Below are 22781 nucleotides of genomic sequence, written 5' to 3' on the forward strand. Positions count from 1 at the left end.
GATATATAGTACTATATAACACTATATATATCGTGTTAATCAATCGATATCTTTAAATTTAAAATATATATATATATATATATATATATATATATATATATATATATATATATATATATACTCAAAATCCGTCCCAAATAAATGCATGCTTGTTACCCAAAAAAATCATGCATGTTACCAAGTGAATTTTGCAAGAACCGATACATAAAGGTCAAAAATATCTTTCTAAAAAATTTGATTCCCTTTTGATAGACATAAAGCCGATACAATCGGTCCATTCACTTCTCTATTTAACACTATATTTACTTTAAAATACTAGGGTTTTTTACTCACCACACACCTCTATCGGCTTCTTCACTTTTTTTTACCCACCGAGAGAGAGAGTTCAAAATATTGAAGCACGTCGGACTCATCCATGGCATCTTCTTCACAGGTATTTATTTTTAATTTTCATAAAATTGAATAGAATAGAATAATTTATGCTAAAACACGATCGGTCCGACCGGTGAAGTGGCCGGATAAATCGATCCGGCCGAGTACATTATTTAAATGAAACATACGGCCGGATCGATTTATCCGGCCACTTCACCAGCCGGACCGATCGTGTTTTAGCATAAATTATTCTATTTTAATTAGTTGTATGTTTATATTAATTATTAGTAATTTACTGAATTTAATTTAATTATATTTGTTTAAGTAATCATTATTGAATTATTATTGCGAGTTTTGCTGGGTATTACATTGCATTGTTTATGTGGTTTTTGTGCAATTTAATAAAATAAAGTATTTTATGCCTATAGAGCAATTATCCGGCCGGCACTATGCCCGGAATAATGCGTCCGGCCGGAACAGTTTCAATCTGAAATGTACCCGGCCGGATACATTTTACCGGACACTTCACCGGCCGGATAGTTGCTCTTTAGGCATAAAATACTTTATTAAATATATCTGTATGTTTACGTTAATTATTACTATTTTACTGAATTTAATTTAATTATAATTATTTAATTATTAATTATTGAAACTGTTATTGCTTGGTAAAATATTAAATTGCAGTTTTTTAATATTTTACTGAATTTAATTAAATTGCTTGGTATTAATTGTAGTTTAATAATTTACTGAATTTTTACTGAATTTAATATTAAATTGCTGAATTACTCGAATTTTACTGAATTTAATATTAAATTGCTGAATTTTACTGAATTTAATTGCAGTTTAATATTACTAAATTTTACTGAATTTTAATATTACTCAAATTACTGTTTTAATATTTTACTGAATTTTACTATTTTACTCGAATTTTACTATTTTACTGAATTACTGAATTTTAATATTATTTAATTAAATTGCTTGGTATTAATTAATTTCGCCTCTTTTTTAATTATGCCTATTTGTATTATTTTTTAACATTTTACTGAATTTAATATGTTTTCATTTTGTAAATGAATATGCGAATGTCTCATATCTTCGTCGCGACACTATAGACCAGACGGAGGTTGCTATCAGCACCTACTATAGGGATTCACATTTTCCGGAGCTGGTTGAAACTTTAAATGTGGTCGGCGAACAGTGCAATTAAGATTTATTGGGAAGATTTAGAGCATCATGTTTTGGGCATTTCACTGATTGGAGGCCCGGCCCGAAGAGCAATAAAGCCTTACACCAGATTGTATCGAGGCAGATTGTGTCAGAAGACGATGAGATGTGCTTCTTTCTGTGCGGAGCACGAGTCAGATTTTCCCCAGCGGACTACGCATTAGTGACTGGGCTCAATTTCGGGGGATCGAGGTTCGATGCGACATTACAGCATGACTGCAGTCGCGTGGAGGCATACCGACGATTATGCGGTGGGCGAAGCATCACCATACAGTCGCTCATCAAACGCGTGTGCGATTTGGATTGTCGAGTGGATGATGAGGATGGGAGCCTGTACCTTCGTGCTGTCCTCGTGTGTGTGGCTCACACCCTTGTTCTTGGGTTGGATGCGCGAGTACAACCATGGCTTTGGGTGTAGGTGGATGATCTGGCTGCATTTGATAGATTCCCCTGGGGCGCGTATTCGTATAAGATGTTATGCCATTATACGACAGAGACAGGAAAGGGCGAGAAGTATCACTTCTACGGTCCTTCGTGGGCTTTATATGTCTGGGCATTGGAGCGTGTCCCGGGCCTCGGACACATGGTCGCAGCATCTAGCGGTGATCCGACAGCGCACCCTCGATTTTTGAGATGGACTTTCAGGGTAAGCCCCGGCTTCACGGTCTGCGCGAGCTATTTGAGGGACAAGTAATCAGTTATTTCAGATTTAGTGTTTCACCGTTACTGGTTTTACTTATGTTCTAATATATTATCTTTGTTTCTTTCTAGGGTGGTGTCCTGCCCCTGGAGCCCGATGGTGACGATCTGTCGAGTCACTACTTCATAACAGCGCTGACACCGGGCGAACTCTCGGTGAGCTTCAGGCCCCCCGACAACCCATTAGCTCGGGGTGTCCAATTTCCACAGCACACCGGAGCCCGTTTTGTGGAGGAGCGCGGTGACGAGGAGGATGTACCTAGACAACCTCGTACGACTCGCAGTCACAGTGTTCGGGGCCCTGTGAGGGATGCTCGACCCCACGAGCCGGCTCGTCATTCAGTAGATACGGGCAAGCGCCCAGCGCCGCATACTTCTTCATCGTCGAGCGGATCTCGGGCTGTATCCAGTCCCAGCGAGGGTGAGGTGGACCGTAAGTGGGTGAAGAAGACGATCCGTCAGGAGATTAAGAACGCCTTCGGCAAATTACTGGATAAACTGAAGGGCAAGGGTAAAAAGGATAGGTGCAAGAAGAGCAAACATTTCCGAGTGCCCGACTCCCCTGATGATGATGCCCAGCGATGGTCCTCTGATGATTACCAGCCACGGTCTCCTCCAAAGCACAGAGCCCCAACCAGTGCTTCAGGGCCCGACGCTTCAGGGCCAAGCGTTTCAGTTCCCTGCGACGACGACCCCCGCGATGAGGAACCACGCCATCCAGAGACCCAGCATTTTGCTGCACGCCCTTCAGATTATGATTCTCGCCCAGCAGAGACCCCTGATTACAACGAGCAGTGGCGGGCCATGATGCAGTCTGGTCAGGGCGACTACACACCGGCACAGCAGACTTTTGACTGTTCGACCCATGTCTACCCTCATTGGTCGTCCCCATTCCTGAAGCCGCAGTATAGGACAGAGCCCTCGATATTCTTTGATGAGCCCCTCACTTCTATTGCACCATATGAGTGGGGACAGTCTAGTTCTGCAGGCCCGTATCAGATGGAGGAGCCTGAGCCACAGGCAGAGCAGCCACAGGCACTGCTGCTGCAGCACCCAGAGCAGCCGTCGGCAGAGCAAGAGCCCCCGCGTCGCAGTCAGAGGGTGAGGCGTCCGTCTAACTTTCAGAGATATACCTCAAGAAAGAGTGGGGCGCTCTATTGGATAAGTGGACAGGAAGTGAGTTCGGCCCCAAAGAGTTTCATGTATTGACTAGTACAACAATGGTTGATGGTTGGGAGCCTGAGATAGACTGGATCTGCCAAGTACGTGGAAAATCACTTAAGGGCCATGAACTTCCTCCTGGTCATATAGGATGGATGGATGCCACACAGGTTATCAGTTAAACAATTATTGTTACTTGTCATTTGTACTTTATCGTTGTTTCTTATCAATTCATTGTGGTTTGTCATAGGTTCTCATGCCAGTCATAATTGGCCACCATTTTATCCTATGTCGGATTCGGTTAGGAGAAGCCGTTTGCGAGGTCTATGACCCAGTATTCCACAAGCTAACACCTCGACAACAGGATGCTCGAGTTGGTGATTTACTACCTTTACTGAGATTGTTGCCAGCTGTCCTTCAGGTGTCGAGGTGGCTAGACGACACATCCATTGATTCGACAGTGGCAAAGAACAAGTGGCCACTTATGACGGCAGAGTTTGCTCCAGCGGAGGTTCAGTTTCACCAGCAGGACTCTGTCAGCTGCGGGCCTTTCGTCTGCATGTATGCTGAACGACTGATATCTGGCTCTCCATCCATTGAGTGGGGTAATAGCAATGTGGCGGCATATAGGAGCAAGATTGCTAGATCTATATTTTCGTTGTGTGAAACTTGGACGGCCCGATGCGATTGCCTTGGTCTTACATAGTGTTGTATATTGTTACATTCATTTGTGGTTCTATTTGGTTATTCAAATAACTTTATTTCCAGTTAATCATTTCAGCTTATCGAATAATAAGATAATTCAATCAATATCAATAACTGTTATGATGTGTGTGATTTAGTTGTCTATTTTCGTGGCGTTTTGCCGTTGATTTTTCCTTGATATTACCCAAGTTGTTGACATTTGGCGTAGGAATTGTATGGATAGAGGAGAAAGCTTGAAGATGGAAGAAATATTGAAAGTCGAGAAATTGTTGAAGAAGTTGGTGATTTTTGGAGGAATTTAGAGATTTGGCTTTGGAGCTAATTATTTTGTAATTTAATTAAGCCAAATACTCTTTTAATTAATTTTGGGCTTTAGTTTTTTGGAAAGGGCCGAAACCCATATTAATTAGGGTGTTCGGCCACTTATGGGTTGGATTCCTTGTGTTTGATTAGAATTAGGATTCTTAGTTTTGATAGGAGCCGCACACATATATATATATATATATGATAGATAGGAGGGAGATTAGATTTAGTTTTATTATATATTCTTTTAACTTAAGCATTAGGTATTTAGTTTTAGTTTTTTGACAACAGTCGCACTTTTGGAATTTGATTAGCTAGAGTTGACTTTGTTTTTATTTCATGCAACTTTTCCCTTCCATGCAAATTCTCGATTCCATAGTTTTTAGCCTTTGATTTCATAGCTTTAGTTAAATTTAATTCTTGCATCTGTTTTCTGAATTTTGCGGCTGGATTAAGTTTCGAGGGGGCAGACAACTTTTTCTTTTGGTTCTAGTTTGGTTATTTATTTTAATTTTAATTGCAATTTATTTTTCTGTTCGATGTTTGCTTTTAATTATTTTATTGTTCTAGTTTTAATTATGAGTAGCTAATTCTTTAATTCGGCGAGAATAATGAAGCACTAATTTAATAATCTGTGAGACCTAATTGAGCATATAATTGGTTCCTATTGATTCCGATTAATTCCTTGTGTTTAAAGATAATTTCGATTTTATTTAAGTCTGGCCAACTTAGGTTTAATTGGATTACAGTCAATTAGCACCTCCAATCCGTAATTGTTGGAATAGGGCTGATTAGTGATAAAACTACCATGTTCGTAGTAGGAATTAATTGGTATATTAATTATTACTAGCGTATCTAGGATAATTGATATAAATTGGGTTCCTTTATCTTAATGCTATTAGAATATTAAATCTAGGTTGGCGTCTCCAGCTAGGTTATATTTTAATAAAGGAAATAAGCAGGTCTGACGTCTCCAGCTGTTTATCCACACAGTAAGTAGGAATTGGGGTACGTCCGTTGCGTTTCACGGTATCCTATAACTGGTTGGTTAGTAGGGATTAATTAATTATTGCGTCAATGATCAGAGCTTTGAATTAGTGTGGATTTATTCGAGCCGAATTACCTTTATTATTGATTTAATTCACGAGTATTTTATTTGATTAATTTTGCATTCTTAGTTAATTAATTCTTATTAAAATTAAGGCGTGGTGGCATCACCAAATTTATAGATTTTAGGGAATTGAATGATTTTACCTGCTCTCTGTGGGATCGACCCTGCTTACCATTATACTAATTTATTTTGGTAATTCCGCAGGAATTATTTGGTGGTTGGCGACGTCCACCATGTTACAACACACAAATACAAACCACTACTCCCTGGGCTCAGTCGCCCTGCCAGCGCACGTTCTCTTGCTGTGTCCTTCTTCATGGCAGATGCTGCACTTCTTTGGTTTACGACGCCTGATACTAGAAGACTCATCTACTTGTGTGCTGCTGCCTTCACCACCACCTCGATGTCTTCCTTCTTTTGGGCGCCCCGATTGACCTTTTACAATCAGAGGTAATACAACCTGCTCAGCGATGTGCTCGGGAACCAACCACTGACGTCTCGGCGGGAGATTATTAACTTCGCGAGAGTAAGTATCGATAAGAAATTCGTTCGTGTAGTACGAGTCTACATACTCCGCGATCGTATCACCGGCCTCACTATAAAAACAAACAAACTCCGACAGTAATCAATATAACGAACATTAGAACATATTTACATTTCACTGAACCCGCCTTAGAAATAATGCTCGTACCTTATTGCATCGATTGAATGAGAACAGGGCAGTTGGTCTAGCTGGAATACTCGACATTCGCATTTTTTCTTCTCCAGATCCACCTTAAAGCTTCTGTCAGCAGTTTGCACCTTATATTTCATGCCACTCAACCTTTGTGCAGTGTATCGACGACTTTTTTGGACTTCAATAGCTACACTTTTACCGGCCTCAGCAGTCAAGCCTTGCTCGATTTGTTGTGAAGACCTTAGTCGCTCGCTGAACCATTTCTCAATAACAATTCTGATTGCCTCTAACATCGAGCAGATATGAAGTCTTCTTGCCCACAACAATCTGGAATTAAAAGCTTCAGCGGCATTTGATGTCATAAAACTGTAGCGTCGCACAGGCATAGGACACATCGAACGAGCCCACTTTTCCGGCCCAATCCCCATTAGTTTATCGTACGCGGCTCTCTTCATAACCTTCAGGGCGTTCATAGCCCTAGTGAAGTCGGACTTCTCGTACGCAAATGCAGCTTGTCGATACACCTCGACCACTGCCTTACCGTAATGCTTCAGGTTATTTTGCAAATGGTAGTAGCATAGGCCGTGGGTGGCATTTGGTAACTCATTCCTGATAGCATTGGCAATGGAGATATGTTTATCAGAGACAATCAAAAGTGGATTGGCTTGGCCATAAACACGTCGAATGCGTGACATGAAATAAGTCCACGATTCATCGTTCTCTTTCGGGCCAACACCATACGCGAGTGGGAACAAACTCTCGTTGCCGTCCTTCGTCACTGCAACAAACAAAATACCCCTATTTTTGCCCTTCAAGTGTGTGCCGTCGACGACAATCACTGGCCGTAAGCTGAACATGAAAGGGGTAGCCGAAGCTGCAAGAGCAACAAATAAGTGTTTGAATCGGCCATCATCGTCAACTTCCCACTCCACCATCGAACCGGGATTGGATTGTCTCAACATGTATAAGTACTTGGGCAGCATCTCGAAGGACTGATCATGTCGACCATAAACCATCTCAGTGGCTCGATTACGGGCTCGCAATGCAACATCGTACTTGATCTGTACGCCAAACTCATGTCGCAGCTCCAGCTGGATTGCCTTCGGCTTCAAGATCTCGCAATCGTCGTGTATTTTCTGTGCTAGATATGCTGCGACGACTTTTGCGGGGGCCTTTATTCGCGCTACGCGCCCTAGCTCACCGTCGCATGAGTGCTCATTGGTGAACTTATACACTTCCCAAATGGCTCCATCTTGTGACGATGCATTGAGCTTGAAGGGGCACGTATCTGAATGCTTGCATTTGAAGTAAATTCGTCTGCTGTCTGATTTGCTGACAGAAAATTCCTTGCCCTGCTTCATGTTCCACAGACCGATTGCAACGATCAGATCATCTTTGCTATTGAAATACATATTCTTTGACAACTCCCGAGGTAGTAGCTGATAATCTTCAATATCCACAAGTGTCGCTGCAGCGTCCAACGGGATAATCGGAACTAACCAATTAGTTAGTTCATCTGCTCCAGGAACCTATTCGTCATCATCGTCATCGATCTGCAAATTCTGCCACCCTGCATATTCAATCCCCGCCCTTGTCTTCAGAGGCGCTTGTATTAGTCTCGGCTTCAGACGATGGAACATAATCTTCATCTACATTACCAGCATTCTCCACAAACTGAGGCTCGTACGTATATTGATCATCAGCTGGACCCCAACAACGATCAGTTGTTAGGCGATCGTAATTGTACGGATTTGGCTCATCCCATGAAGGCCAACCCGTTGACTGATCATTACCCCAAGTGACCGACGGTTCAACAATTTCTTGCGCCGGTGAATCTCCGGCTGATAGGTCTAAATAAGCATATCTTTGGATTGCTTCCAATCCGTCCCCACCTTCGAATGTTGCACTGGATTCACCTCTATACCCGGAAGATTGAGGGAGATCGAACGAAGGAACATACACTCCTCCACTATAATCGTCTTCGACAACATAAATCTCAGGAAAATATGGCTGGGACACCAGCAACTGAAGCAAATCATTGTCATCGGCAAGAAGATTTTTACTGTATACCCTGTCATTTAATCCCTTCGTCAAATAATACAAGCTGTAATTAGTGCTCAATGAATTCTCCAACATCAGGTGATTTATCATGTACACCGTAGTGGCCATTGTGTCTCCGAAAATATGCAAACTCTTTGAAGAGCCGCCGATGTACTCATAACCATTGAAGCCACCTCCATAATTAACCAAAAAGTATCTCCCATATTCATTCATCTACAGAAAAAATAATAAATAAATAAATATATGATGTAAAGGGAATAAAATGTAAAAATACAACATATAACATGTTAATACACTCGAAAAACATCTATCCGCCCGGTAAAGTTTTCGAGGAAATGTGTCCGGCCGTGTATTACATGATATATAATTACACACGGCCGGACACATTTTCAAGGACACTTGTCCGGGCGGATACATGATTTTCGAGCATATTAACATGAGTTATGTAGCAATATATGTGTATAGAACTAAAATGCAACTAATAATTACTAATTAATACTTTAAAACATGATAGAATGTGCTCTAATTCACATGTATTTCCTTCAAACGTGGCTTTAAATCATAGTATGCTATAATATGCTAATAATTCACATAAGCATATAGGATCAAACAAAACATTGAAAATAAACAATAACCAACTTAAATTATATTTCAAACGTAAAATGACATACCTTTAAACGTTCGGATGAGAGAATTCACAAATAATAGCTTCACCACTTGGAAAATATTAGAATTTCTAATGAGTTTAAGTGTTTTTTCACTTTGAGTGCTCGGATGAGAGGATGAGAGAATTCACTCATATATAAACAAAGATTCCTTCATTTCACGTGAATTTCAATGAAATTAGAGTGTTTGACATGAATACTTTACTGACAAGGCTATTTCACATCATATTTGTCGTTTATCATCTATTTAAAAAAAATTATGTCCCTTAATTGAAGGCTAATTAATCGATGAAATATAAATACAAAAAATTAACACAATCCATATTAGCACTCAAAACACACATCGGAACCAAAAAAACATCTATCCGACCGGAACATATTTGCGTCCGACCGATGAAACCTTATGTCCGGTCAGACACTTTGTTTTTCCGGTCGGACGCTCTTTTTTTTTTCAATGTGTGTTTTGAGTTCTAATATCGATTGTGTTAATTTTTAGTATTTATTTTCCATTGATTAATTAGCCTACGATTTACTTGTAAAACCTTCGATTTTAATTCAAAAATAAATAAATATTACAATATATGTCAGTCTTTCGCATGTTCCAACACTTATTTGACCGATTTCAATCTTTAAATTGATGACATTGATATTTTTCTTACACTTTAACAACTTTTGTCATAGATGTGTAAGAACTTTTGCGGAAAACAATGCACATCCATCACATTCAAATGGCATTTTCGGTTCTTCACACATTTAGGGCATGTAGTGCTTCACATAGTAAGAGATGGCATTTTTCAAATTATTCATAAGAGAATGGGCATTTTAAATTTCGCCCCTGGAAAAATATACCGAAAACTCGGTATACCGGCCATACCGTACCGTAAAATACCTGAAAATACCGAATTTAAGGTAGATCGGTTTTTCTGGTAAGGTATGATACCGTACCGAAGATCTACGTTAAGGTAAAGGTATGAATTTTCTAGATACCGAGGTATACCGGTGTATACCGATACCGCGGTATATACCGAAAAAATCAATAAATACTGTATTAAAGGTATATACTGGAACACGGTATGATATCGTATTACTGTATACCGAATATTACTGTATATACCGGTGATGCGGTATCATATCTTATTCTAGTATACCTTAATATTCGGTATATACCGTTAATAAGGTACAATACCTTATTCTGATATACCGCAGTTGTCCGTATATATTGGTATACCGAAAATCGCGGTATATATCGTATCAAAATCTATAGTTTTAAAATATATAGTAATATATATTTTTATGTTTATATTTTGAAAAATATTTATAAATTTTATAAAATGATGTATATAATCTATAGAGTAAAATTTTGAAGTAGCCAAAATGAAGCATAAAACACAATTTATGGCCACACATTGAAAAAACACAAATTTTGGCCATTTTTATTGATTTGGACGTTTTTGCCCTTAATGAGGCGGACTGGGTAGGATCAGGCACGCGGGTCGCGTGCCGGGTCGGGTTAGGCACTTAGGGTGGTGGCATTGGTAGCTCCTTTGCTTCTCTAAGGAGTTGGGAGCTAGCTCCCTTCCATTGCAAATTGCCATGTTGGCTCAACTCCCTAAACCCAACTCCTACACATAGAACCCAACTCCATGCACATAAAGCAAGAAATTTGTGGGCCATGGCTGCCAATTTTACTTTTGTTTCAATTTTTGGTTTTTTTTGCATGTTTTAAACTTTGAATTTATTTAATGAAATTATTGGCAAATTAGTGCTCCAATTGCATTTAATTTCTTTTTTCTGTTTCAAAATTTTCGTTGCATTCAATTTTTTGTTTTTTTTTTTTGCATGTTTTAAACTTTCAATTTATTATTGCGAAATTATTGGCAAATTTGTGCTCCAATTGCATTTAATTTCTTTTTTTTTGTTTCAAAATTTTCGTTTCATTTAATTTTTTTTAATGAGCATGCATTTCTATTTTTTTCTTTATAATGATATAATTTTTTATTTTATTTTAATGTGTAATTCTTTTATTTATTATGTGTAATTTTTTTGCAAGCAACTGACACAAGCTTGTTTGCTAAATTATTTGTAGTTTTATTAATTATTTTTATTTTAGTTTTCTTATCTATATATACTTCAAGTTCTCAGTATTGCATACCATAACTTATCTTCTCTTCTTTGTGTTTATTTCTTGATTCTATTTTTCTTTCAAAATGTCGAACTCACCAAATCAAGATCAAATAAAAGAAATGCTTAAGAATTGGATTCGTGAAACAGCGAAAGATGATATAGAACGAGAGATGATTGCTATTGCTGATGAAGAAGATGCAGAAACAGCTCATAGTTCGTCAAGAAGAGCAGCCCGCCGAAAATATGTTGAGCGAGACCGTGAAAGCGGACATGAGCGTCTTATGTTATATGAGTTTTCAATCCCATCTACCAGACCGTGAAAATATGTTCAACTCTCAAACCTTCACATCTCAACCTTTCACTTCTCAACCCTTTGCCTCTCAAATTCCATCACATTGTACACAAATTAACCTCACTGATGACGATGATGTTGTCGAAATTCCCACAAGCACAAAAAAATCAAAGAGAAAATGGTCTGTTTCAGAGGAGATTTGTCTTGCACAAGCTTGGGGCACCATCAGCAATTCCTCTATAGTTGGAAATGCACAAAAAAATAAAGAATTCTGGGAGAAGACTGTCGAATATTACAACGCAGCAAGGCCAAAGGACTCAGAACCTCGAAAATGGGAAGCTATTAAATCTCATTACTATCATATAATGCCTGATGTTAATATTTTTTCAGGTTGGTACAATAACTTCTATGAAAATCGAGCTAGTGGCCAAAGTGACGAGGATGTTCTAGACGCTACACTAGAAAAGTGGCGAAGCGTAAATCCAAAAAAGGAGTTCAAGTACCAGCACGTATGGAAGATAATGAGAGATTTAGAAAAATGGGCTCCACAACAAATGGCTCGTCATGCCAGTAAGAAAGCTAAGACATCTGAGTCGGAAAGTCATACGTCAACAGAAGGCATGCCTGAAGTTCGGAGACGTCCAATGGGGCAACAACGAGCAAAGAAACTTGATAAATCAAAAGGAAAAGGTAAATTGGTTGAAGAATCAAATAATAAGTGGGAACAAATGTTGGAGATTAAAACAAAAGAATTTGAGCGCGCAGATGGAGAGCTTATGTTGAAAGAATTCGAAACAATTAGAATGGACACTAGCGGAATGACAGATGAAGAACTCCACATTCATTCCATGATTGTGGCAAGTATTAAAGCAAAACGTAATTGGTGATTTTTGTTATTTCTACTTTTATCTATGTAATTTTCGTTTGAATTATGTATTTTCAATTATTAAAATTCTCCTTTAATTTTTAATTTTAAGTTCTGTTGATGAATAATATGCGCAAATATATGCTACTCATAAAATAAAATTAAATTATAATTAAATTAAATTAAATAATATTAAATTTTAATAGAATTAAATTAAATTAAATTAAATATATAATTATCTTGCATAATTTAAATGAAATACACATTTAAATTGATGATAATACATTTAAATGTGTATATATATAATATTAAAAGATATGGTGGGACCCATAAAGGAGTTGCTTTTGTAGGTTTATTGTTGCAGAGGTAAGTTTATAAAAGTTGGTAGGTTTAAACTTTTGATGTGGCGCTGATGTGGCACATAAGGAGCTGCTTTTTTCTTCAAACCAATGCCACCACCCTTATGGCACTATTAGTGCCATAAGTGCCATCGAAAATCCAAAATAAAACCAAGTAAAATAGTCATTTTGGCACTTATGGCACTAATAGTGCCATAAGTGCCAACGAAAATTCAAAATAAAACTAAGTAAAATGGTCATTTGGGCACTTATGGCACTAATAGTGCCATAAGTGCCATACGTGCAGCACAAATACAGAAACAACAACATCATTTAAACCCTAAATGGAACATCTAAACCCTAAATGGAACATCTAAACCCTAGGGGGAAGTGTGCACTTATGGCACTTATGGCACTAATAGTGCCATAAGTGCCATACGTGCAGCACAGATCAGATCAGCACAGATCAGATCAGATCAGATCTGATCTGCCGCCGCCGCCGCCTCATCATCCGCCACCTGACCAATCCCTCCTCCACGCGTTTCAGAGGATCGGATCTCCTCCACCGCCGCCGCCTCATCCTCTACTCCGACGAATTCTGCCGTTGACTTCTGCTCGGCGCCGCTGCGATCAGATCTGCTTGGCACCGCCGCTGCGATCAGATCAGCTGCGATCATATCTGCTCCGGTGACTTCTGCTCGGCGCCGCTGCCGCGTAGCCGCTGGAGAAAGAGAGAGGGAGATGAGAAGGAGAGAGGAGATAGCGCAGCCGCTGGAGAGAGAGAGAGGGAGATGAGAAAGAGAGAGAAGGGTAGAATAGTCATGACATACAAAAAATGGCTAAAATTTATGTTTTTTCAAATGGTGGACAAAATTTGATGTTGTATGTTGAATAGGGTCATTCGGCCCTATTGTTTCTAATCTATATTATGTGAATATATACAATTGCACATGAATTTATAAATATCATCAAATGATACAAAAACAAATAAAATATACTAGTATATAGTATAAGTCATACAATAATATAAAATTATTTATTTTGATATTATAGTATAGTTGTAATATATAACTAAAATTATTGTTTTACAATAGATTATACATCTAACTTATATTAGTTACATACATAATAGCATAGTTATAATATTAGTATTATATTATAAATAATATTACGTCTAACATATAAATTATATGTAACTTATAACATCTATATAATTTACTATATATTACATGAATGCATACAAGTATGCGAATATAAATATCATCAAATGATATAAAAATGAATAAAATATAATATAGTATGTAAGTTAGTATAATTTAATATAACTGAATTATTTATATTGATATCATAACACATTTGTAATATAATATTCTATATTATATAACTAAGATTATTGTTCTACAATAAATTATACATCTAACGTGTAACATCTATGTATATAATAGCTTACTTATAATTAATATTGATATTATATTATAACTTAGATTACATCTAACTTATAAGTCTCAGATAACTTACATTGATATCATTAATAATAAATGTATTACTTTTTGTTTATTTGTGATATACTTTAATTATTATGTCATTATTATATTTGTTAAATATTATTCATTATCTAAACATGTTTTAAATAAATAAGTTATCAAATTTTTACCGTATTGAATTTTTTCGATTCGGTAATACCGATTATTTTGGTATATCGTTAAAGTGCGGTATACCGTGAAAGTACGGTATACCAAAATTCGGTAAAGTATACCGAAATAAAGGTACGGTAAATATTTTGTATATTCTCCATACCGTACTTAAGGAATACCGAACTAAGGTATACCGTACGTAAATGTATTAATTTTTTTTATACCGGAGGTAAAGGTAATGTTTAAGGTATGGTCGATTTAATAAGGTATATCGTACCGTCCCATCCCTAGTTAAATGTTTTATTAATATATTAAAGCCTTTCCATTAAAATATGCTATTACCTCTTTATTATGTTACGAATCTAGTATTCTATTATAGTATTATATGATAGAATAGAATTCAAAAATAAAAAATACTGACTTATAAAATGTATCGCAATTAATATTTTGACAAGCAAATTTACACACGCAAAGTATCTAATCTATCTATTATATGAAAACACAGTTTGTGGCAATTCTGTAAATAAATCTATATCTATTTATTATTATTTATATATCTATCTATATATTATATGAAAACATAGTTTGCAGCAGTTATTTGCTAAAATTCTCCCACACACGTTCCTTCACAACAACAGCTTTCTCTCTCCCTCCCTATCACGTTTCGCTCAGAATTTCAATTTTATCTCTCTCTCTCTCTCTCTCTCTCTCTCTCTCTCTCTCTCACGTTTCTCTCACAATATAAATTTTATCTCTCTCACACGGTTCTATCACAATGTCTCTGGAGCAACTATTATTTTTCAGAAATCAATTTAATTTTTCCAACTGCTCTCCATCCACTTATGCATTAGCATGCAGTTGTTATCGAATTGAAGCACAATTAATGTTATAATGGGAGAAGAAGCATAGATAAAGAGCATGAGACTAGATTTAGTGCATCTAGGGATGATCGGGATGCCAAACCGCAGAAGAAGAAATCTATCGGTTAAATTCTTTCTCATCCCTCTTTTTATTTTCTTCAACTTTGAATCGAACGAGAGGAAAGCATGCATCTGTTCAGTCATAAAGGGCCTTACAAATTTTGGTCTTTATTGCAGGTCATGGATAAGATAGCTTGCGATTCGCAGTCTCACCGTCTCTGTATTCCCGTAGGCCGTAGCACAGCCTCTCATCTCTCTAATCCCACATATGAAATTAACCCATATTTTAAAGTTGATAGAGGTTGCCCCAAATTTTAAGCCAAAAGAAGGAGAAATTTTTAGGCGTGGAGTATCCTCAAATTGAGAGTGGTAATTACGTTCTATCTCTTATCTCTTTTATTTGCATTTATTCAGTCCTGTGTCTTTTTATAGAGTTCATTTAGTTGGATGTAGTATTGTAGCTTCCAGTACTGAAGTTGCGAGTAGCTTTGAAGTGATGATAGAGAGATATACAACTTGAGCTGTTAAGTTAGTGGTTGGAAGAATTTGTTCATCATAGGCAATGTTAGGCAGTGCTATGATTCTGAATTTTATGATTTAAATTAATCTATTTATTTGGTGGAACAAAGTCTGTGGCTCTAAATTGTTTTTGTTGCATCAGAAAATTAAGTGGAATGTTAAATCGACATAATGTTGAGAAATTTACTATATTGCTATTGCTATGGATTGTTGAGCGGTTCGAGCCATTGCATGAATTGTAGATATTCTTAGATAAGAAATTGTCGAATTGTTATTTAAGCATATGATAAAAGGAAAAGGGGAAAATAGATTTGGTGATGCAATCATAATGCTGAACTTTTCTAATATATGTTGTTGAATGGTTGCAATCTCATTATTCCTCTTAATGTGTAATCTTCATTTGAATAAATCTTGGTTGGTATGATTGCAGAGGATTGGAACCTGATCCATCATTTTCGGAAGAACAAGTAAGGAGCACACTGGGAAATTTTGGTAAGTTCATAATTACATTTATTTAAGAGTAGCACGCAACTGAAGATGTTCATGAATCATTTTTGTGACCCTCAATTAATTGATTTGAACGAACTCAAACAAGTGTTCCGATGAATTAGCTTAACTATATCTCCATAAAACGAGTTAATAAGTTAGTTTCTTATAATTTTTGTACTGCACAATTTATAAGTGAAGTTCTTGAAAGTACATGGGGGAATATATTATGTTTGTAGATCTTGATTTTGTTGTTCTTCTAAAATGTTCATTGTATGATGAATGAGAATATATATTAGAAAGTGTTGTGTGTAGGCTCATTGTTTATGTTGCTAAACTAATGTGCTGTGTATATTGGTATCAAGCAATATCTTGAAGTTATGAAAGAATTTATTTTGGTGCATATCAGAACTACAAGCTTTTAAGTATTTTAGTATTTAACAAATGCAAGAAAATGAATATCAGGAGAGTTATTATTACTTTGCAAGCAGTCTATTCAAAAATAATAAACAAGCCAAAGGTGGATTAACAATATAAATTTGGAACTCCTCTGTCAGCCTCTATTCCCGTAAAGAAGTAGGTAATGCAAAGTAAAATAAAATCAATAAAAGTAAAACTATCTCCACCACCTTTAATGCCCAAAAATCGCATTAATAAATTTTTATGTATATATGATTCTTTGCTTTCATCTAAAACTGGAAGATGATAGAGGACTTAGAGACCAAATTTATGGAAGCTAATCACAGGTGTATAGAGCAACTGAGCAACTATGTGTTCAATTATCTAGCTATTTTTCTCACTGATTTAGAGTTTTTAGACTTAAATATGTTTAAAACGTTAATTTTGTCAATCCAAGACATTAACTCATTTGCTTATTATTTAGTTCATTGGTGTTTGGCAGGGTGTTGACATACCAATAAAACCTTCTCCAAAGTAAGGTGTTCCATTAAGTGGCATTGGAATAAATCTTGCTTCCGATTTCCAAGTTCAAAGTAATATAAGTGTTGCAAATGTAGTTCTCTAATGTAATTTCTATTTATCTATTTTAGGGCATGACTGGAAGAAGCTTTCAAGGTGAGTTTTAATAGTTTTAGTTCTTTCCAGAGCATGTAAAGACACCAAGTTCTTCCAAACCTATTGTCCATAAATACATTATGAGGTTTAATTATATGAGCTATTGTAAGTTGGAACATTAGGGACAAAATAATTAAAATAACATATTTTTATTGAAATAATATATCAACTGCTTTATTTTCTCTTTCTTAATTAGTTGAAAGAGAATATGGAAACTTTAAAATGTAGAGTGAATAAAAAAAAATTAGATGTGATTTGCAGCACAGCTGGACATTCTTCTTTTATTCTTTCATTGAAGTTATATTCTATTCAAACTTTCATCTTCGAAGCCTAAAGATTATAAAAATTACTATAGTGATGTGAAGAAGTAGTTGGAAGAAGCATAAGAGGTAAGAAGAAGAAAAGCACGAGAAGAAACATTTAGGAGAAGAAGCAAAGGACCAAAGAAGAAAAAGAATAAGAAAAGGAACGCGGCGTTAATATGGAGAACAAGAAACTGAGTTGGAACGATAAAAAAAAGCTACGGTTTAGAAATATATTTTGATATAGTTATTGGGGCTAATCAGTTTAATATTGTATTAATAATGAAAACTACCCATGTCAACTTGAAAGAAAAAAAAATACCCATTTTCATTATTCTATAATTTCAAGAAAGAAAAAAAATGTTTTCATCAAACGTGATAATGGTTAAAAATTATTCTTTTGAAGATATTAATAATAATACAAAAATATGACTTGAATCAATTATATTTATATGACACATAATTGATATTTATTACTTATTTATACTTGCTTTTGATTTTGAGTAATTTAAGTACTTATATTCATGTTTTTTATTGAATAATTTTAATTAAAAAAATTTCTTTTGTTTATGTTTTTATTATATGTTATACTCCATCCGTCCACTAATTGTTGGCCTACTTTCCTTTTTGGTCCGTCCACCAAAAAATGTCCTACCCATTTATAGTAAGTCTTTATAATTTTTTAATTGGTGGGTCCCAATAACCAATACACTTTTTCTCCACTCAACTAATAAACAATACACTTTGTGGGTCCCTTTCTCCACTCAATTAATAAACAACATATTTTGTGGGTCCCTTTCTCCACTCACTATATTTTTTCTTAAAATCCGTGTTTTGCCTCCTAGGCCAACAATTAGTGGACGGAGGTAGTAATATTTATATATTTCAGTGCTCCCCGTGCATCGCACGGGCGAACGTACTAGTACTCTGACAAAATAGTAGTAGCTGGTACTGGCGCCTTTATGCTTTATCCCCACAAAAGATCTTGCCATCGATACGATTCACTCAAAGTTACATTTTCCAACCATTGCTTACTTTCTCTTCATTTTCTTGTTATACAATCCTACTGACTGAACATAAATTAAAAATAAATAAAAAAATAAGCGTAGTGTACTGGACAAAAACAGAAAAAGAAAGAAAAGAAAAAGGAAATTAAATTGATAATATATAAGACACGTAAACAGAGACAACTGAAGTAGCATATCAACAAGAATCAAACGAAATTGAAAAAGCAGTATTTTTATATATTTATTACAAGGAATATTCTCGGAATATCTATCGTCATCGCTGATGGTAATTACGTACGACGACTATACCCCAAATTTTATATAACGATATATGGAACTTTGGCCTAATTTTGATGCATGAGATAGATAATATTACGTTATAATATATTTTAAATTTATATAATTATATAAATAATATTTAATTTGATGGATAAAAAAATTAAAATTAATAAGATATAATAAAATTAAAGAATGATTAACTAATGTTAATGAGGTCTAGCTCAAGTGGTAAATGTGAGACATCCAAATACTTTCATTTATGAGTGATTTTTTCTCGTGTATAACAAACGGCTTTCTAATGTATAAAATGTGTATTAGATTTTTTTAAAGATGTATTTAATTTGAGGTATAAGGAATGAATATACTTCATTTATGACTTTATACTTCGATTGTTTTAACCTATTGAGCAAAAATTAAAAAGACATGGATTATAATTTACACCTAATGAAGTGTGTTATAATTTTGCTTGCACCAGAGGGGTTAGACAAGGAGATCCCCTTTCTCCCATTATTTTTGGCATCGCCGAGGACTTGCTTAGCCATCTGATTTTGAATTGTGTTGCTGCGCAGCGCCTTACTCCGATGAGTTTCAGTAGATCTATGTTGTTTCCTACGCACTTACTTTATGCGGATGATATTCTTATCTTCTGCAGGGCAACCATTCGTAACGCCAAAACGATAAAGCACATTCTGGAGTACTATGGTGAGCTTTCCGGGCAGGTTTGCAGCTTGGAGAAATCACGTACTTATTTTGCAAAAGGGGTCTCTTCTTCCTTGAAACGCGGCATTAATCGCGTCTTGGGTTTCACTCTTGGGAGTGATCGTGTTAATTATTTGGGGGCGCCGCTGTTTGTGGGAAAACCGAGGGTGTCTCATCTCATGAGCATCAAGGACAAGATTGTTCATAAATTTTCCAGATGGGCTGGCCTGCATCTTTCAATGGTCGGGCGCATATGCTTGGTGAATTCGGTCATTCGGAGTTCTTTAACTCACACTATGATGGTCTACAGCTGGCCGAAATTGCTTCTCCATGAGATTGATCGTAAATACAGGAATTTTATTTGGACTGGGAATACTGAGCAGCGGCCTTCTTGCTCGGTTAAATGGAGCAGATGCTGCGCTAGCAAGGAAGAGGGTGGTCTGGGGATTCGCTCGTTTACTTTAATGAACAAGGGTTATCTCATGAAGATTGCGTGGAACATGATCAAAGGAAATTCTTTTGCTCACAAGGTGCTACGTTCTCGTTATCTTACTGCTCATGGCTATGCTAAAGAGCATGTGGCTAACTCTTCGGTCTGGATTGGTTTGAAACATGAGATTAATGCTCTTGTTGATGACTCTTATGCGGTGGTGGGGAATGGTACGTCTACTCTTTTCTGGCATGATGATTGGTTGGGATACAGGATCCGCGACAGAGTTGGTATCCCTATTTTTTTATGGAGTTTTCTGCAGCAACCTATTTTAGATTATTTTTTTGATGGCTGTTGGCATTTCTCGGCAAATTTTGTTGAAAACTTTCCGGCGATTGTTTGTGATATTCTTCTCATTCCTTTGGGGAATGTGCCTGATGAGCGTTTCTGGAAGCCTTCGCTGCGCGGAGATGTCACCTCCTCTTTGGCTTTCGCTAATATTTCGAATAGATATCCCAAAGTCGTTTGGGGGAAGTGGATTTGGGATATAGTAGTGCCTATACGTCGCTCTCTTGTTTGCTGGCGTCTCATTCATGGCAGGCTTCCCACGATGGATTGCCTGATCAGACAGGGACTTACTGCTCCTAATGCTTGCTATCTTTGCCTCATGGATTCGGAGTCTATTACTCATACTTTTTGGGCTTGTACCAGGGTGACGCCGATCTGGGCGACGTTCCTGGATTGGTTCCGTCAATTTCATTTGCTTGATTGCCCTGATATTCACAGCTTCTTGGTTATGGCGTGGAACACTTCTTTTAGCTCTTTACTGCAGCGTCTTTGGAAGATCGGTATTCTCAGTGTTATTTGGATGATTTGGACTAGCAGGAATGCCTGCATCTTTGAGGATCAGATTTTTAATGCAACTAAAGTCCTTAGTTTCGTCAAGACTGCTTTTAAGGAAGCGGAGGCTTTGCATTCGAAACTTGGATATATGGCGAACGAGTGGAGCGATTATCTCACCTTACGGTCCATTGGGGTTTCTTCGCGGCCAGCACCTCCTCCTGATTACGTCTCGGTCCATTGGTGGCCGCCGGACGTCGGCTGGATCAAAGTAAACACGGATGGCTCTGCGTCTGGTTCCCCGGGCATAATTGCTGGCGGCGGGGTGTTCAGAGATCATGCTGCAATGGTCCAAGGTTGTTTTCATACTAAGGGCGGCTCGGGATTTGCTTTTGAAGCTGAGCTACTCGCGGCTATTACAGCCATTGCGATCGCTTACAACCGTGGTTGGCGTAAGCTTTGGCTCGAGGCGGATTCTTCGTACGTGGTGGGTCTTCTTCAGCAGCGCACGATGGAGGTTCCTTGGCGTTTCATCAATTATTGGAAAGAAACGTTAGCTCGTTTGCAGGAGATCACTTTTCGTGTCTCACATATTTATCGAGATGGTAATGCAGTGGCGGACATTATGGCAAATCATGCTAGACAAGAGGGGTGGTGGAATAATGGTATTGATGCCATCGAGGACGCGGTCATCCGAGACATGGCTTGTCATAGTCACACTCGACGCATCTAGTTCCGACCGTCGGGGCTGCTTGCTGGTTTTGAGCCCGTGGATGCTTTGGTTTTTTGACGTTTTGCGTGTTTCTTCTCGGTTGAGATGCTGCTGGATTCATGAGGGGGGGCTGGCTGGACAGCTAGCTACTTCGAGGGGACTCTCGGTTTTTTAGTTCTCGGCGACGGCGTCTCACCGGCCGGAACTGTTTGCTTTGTCTTGGTCTGTGCGGTAATTTCGGCGACGGAGTATAACCGGCCGTTTATTTACCACTTTATTTTGGGGTCTTGTTTTGTGGTTAGCTCACGGCGACAGCGTATAACCGGCCGTGTTGCTGACTTTTGGTTCTTTTGTTTGTTTGAGCTAGCGGCGACGACGTCTAACCGGCCGCGTGGCTCCTTTTTGGTGTGGGGCAATTTGGCGACGGCGTCTCACCGGCCTTTTGCCCCGGCTCGTTTTTCTTTCTTCTGTGGGACGAGAGCCGGGTTGGTTTGGGGACGATGGTTAGGCCGGAGTTCCGGAAACTTACCCTGCCGCTCTCTCTCACTCTTGCTCTTCTGGTTGTTTAGACGGGTACTCTTTTTCATTTTTACGGTTTTTCCCATGTGGTTTTCCGTAAAAAGGTTTTAACGAGGCTCGGCCCTTAGACTGCGTTCCTGTGCTTTCAAGGGTTTCTTAGGTTTTTCTTTTTTATATAATATCGCATTTTAAGTAATAGGGCAAATTGCATGAAAATACCCTCACTTTATACCAAAATTTAGTTTTTTGACAATTTTTTTAATTGTGGCAAAAATTTCAACGAGTTTGCAATTTGTTGCAATGTCCGTCCGGAGAAATTTTCCGGCCAAATCAAATCTGAGTTGGCAGCCGAAATGCCAATGTGGCATTAAAAATGTCAAATCACACCCATACACCCCCTCCCGCGTCACCCTCCCCCTTCCACGTCACTCTTCCTCCTCCCCCTCCCCCTCTCCCTCTCCCTCTCCCTCTCCCTCTCCCTCTCCCTCTCCCTCTTCCCCTTTCTCCAGATCCGCCCAGACCCACCCTCCCCCTCTTCTCATCCAAAGCTTTAGAAAGATTGCAAGAACACAAAAGAAAACTAAGAACTAAGAACACCTTATTAGATATACACAAAGAACTAAGAACAAATATTATAACTTGTGCTCTGCTTTCATACAGAAGAAAACTCATGAACAAATGAAATCCTATTACATATAGAAACTGAATTTTGAACTGCGATTTTGCTATGAACTTGTGGGTCCTTACTTTTGTGAGTATCGAAG

At 37.6% G+C, this 22781-nt stretch overlaps 2 protein-coding genes and 1 long non-coding RNA gene across 5 annotated transcripts; all 3 read left to right on the forward strand.

Annotated features, from left to right (window-relative positions):
* Positions 1-3515: 3515 nt before the first annotated feature.
* On the forward strand, positions 3516-4162 carry LOC131008332 (uncharacterized). The gene is made up of 2 exons (XM_057935214.1): positions 3516-3626; positions 3707-4162. The coding sequence occupies exons 1-2, from the start codon at positions 3516-3518 to the stop codon at positions 4160-4162; spliced, it is 567 nt and encodes a 188-aa protein (XP_057791197.1).
* A 7058-nt stretch (positions 4163-11220) lies between these two features.
* LOC131008333 (glutathione S-transferase T3-like) lies at positions 11221-12280 on the forward strand. Its single transcript, XM_057935215.1, has 2 exons — positions 11221-11314; positions 11415-12280. Exons 1-2 carry the CDS (start codon positions 11221-11223, stop codon positions 12278-12280), a joined length of 960 nt encoding a protein of 319 aa, XP_057791198.1.
* A 2542-nt stretch (positions 12281-14822) lies between these two features.
* On the forward strand, positions 14823-17729 carry LOC131012100 (uncharacterized). 3 transcript variants are annotated; one of them, XR_009097199.1, is made up of 5 exons: positions 14833-15214; positions 15328-15519; positions 16100-16161; positions 17057-17088; positions 17205-17387. It is a non-coding gene; the product is annotated as an uncharacterized LOC131012100 (long non-coding RNA). The 3 variants fall into 3 exon arrangements; XR_009097201.1 differs by adding an exon at positions 17585-17729 and having other exon boundaries at positions 14923-15214; positions 17057-17229; XR_009097200.1 differs by having other exon boundaries at positions 14823-15214; positions 17057-17387.
* The last annotated feature ends 5052 nt before the right edge of the window (positions 17730-22781 follow it).

Source organism: Salvia miltiorrhiza, chromosome 2 (assembly GCF_028751815.1).
Source record: "Salvia miltiorrhiza cultivar Shanhuang (shh) chromosome 2, IMPLAD_Smil_shh, whole genome shotgun sequence".
NCBI lineage: Eukaryota > Viridiplantae > Streptophyta > Magnoliopsida > Lamiales > Lamiaceae > Salvia > Salvia miltiorrhiza.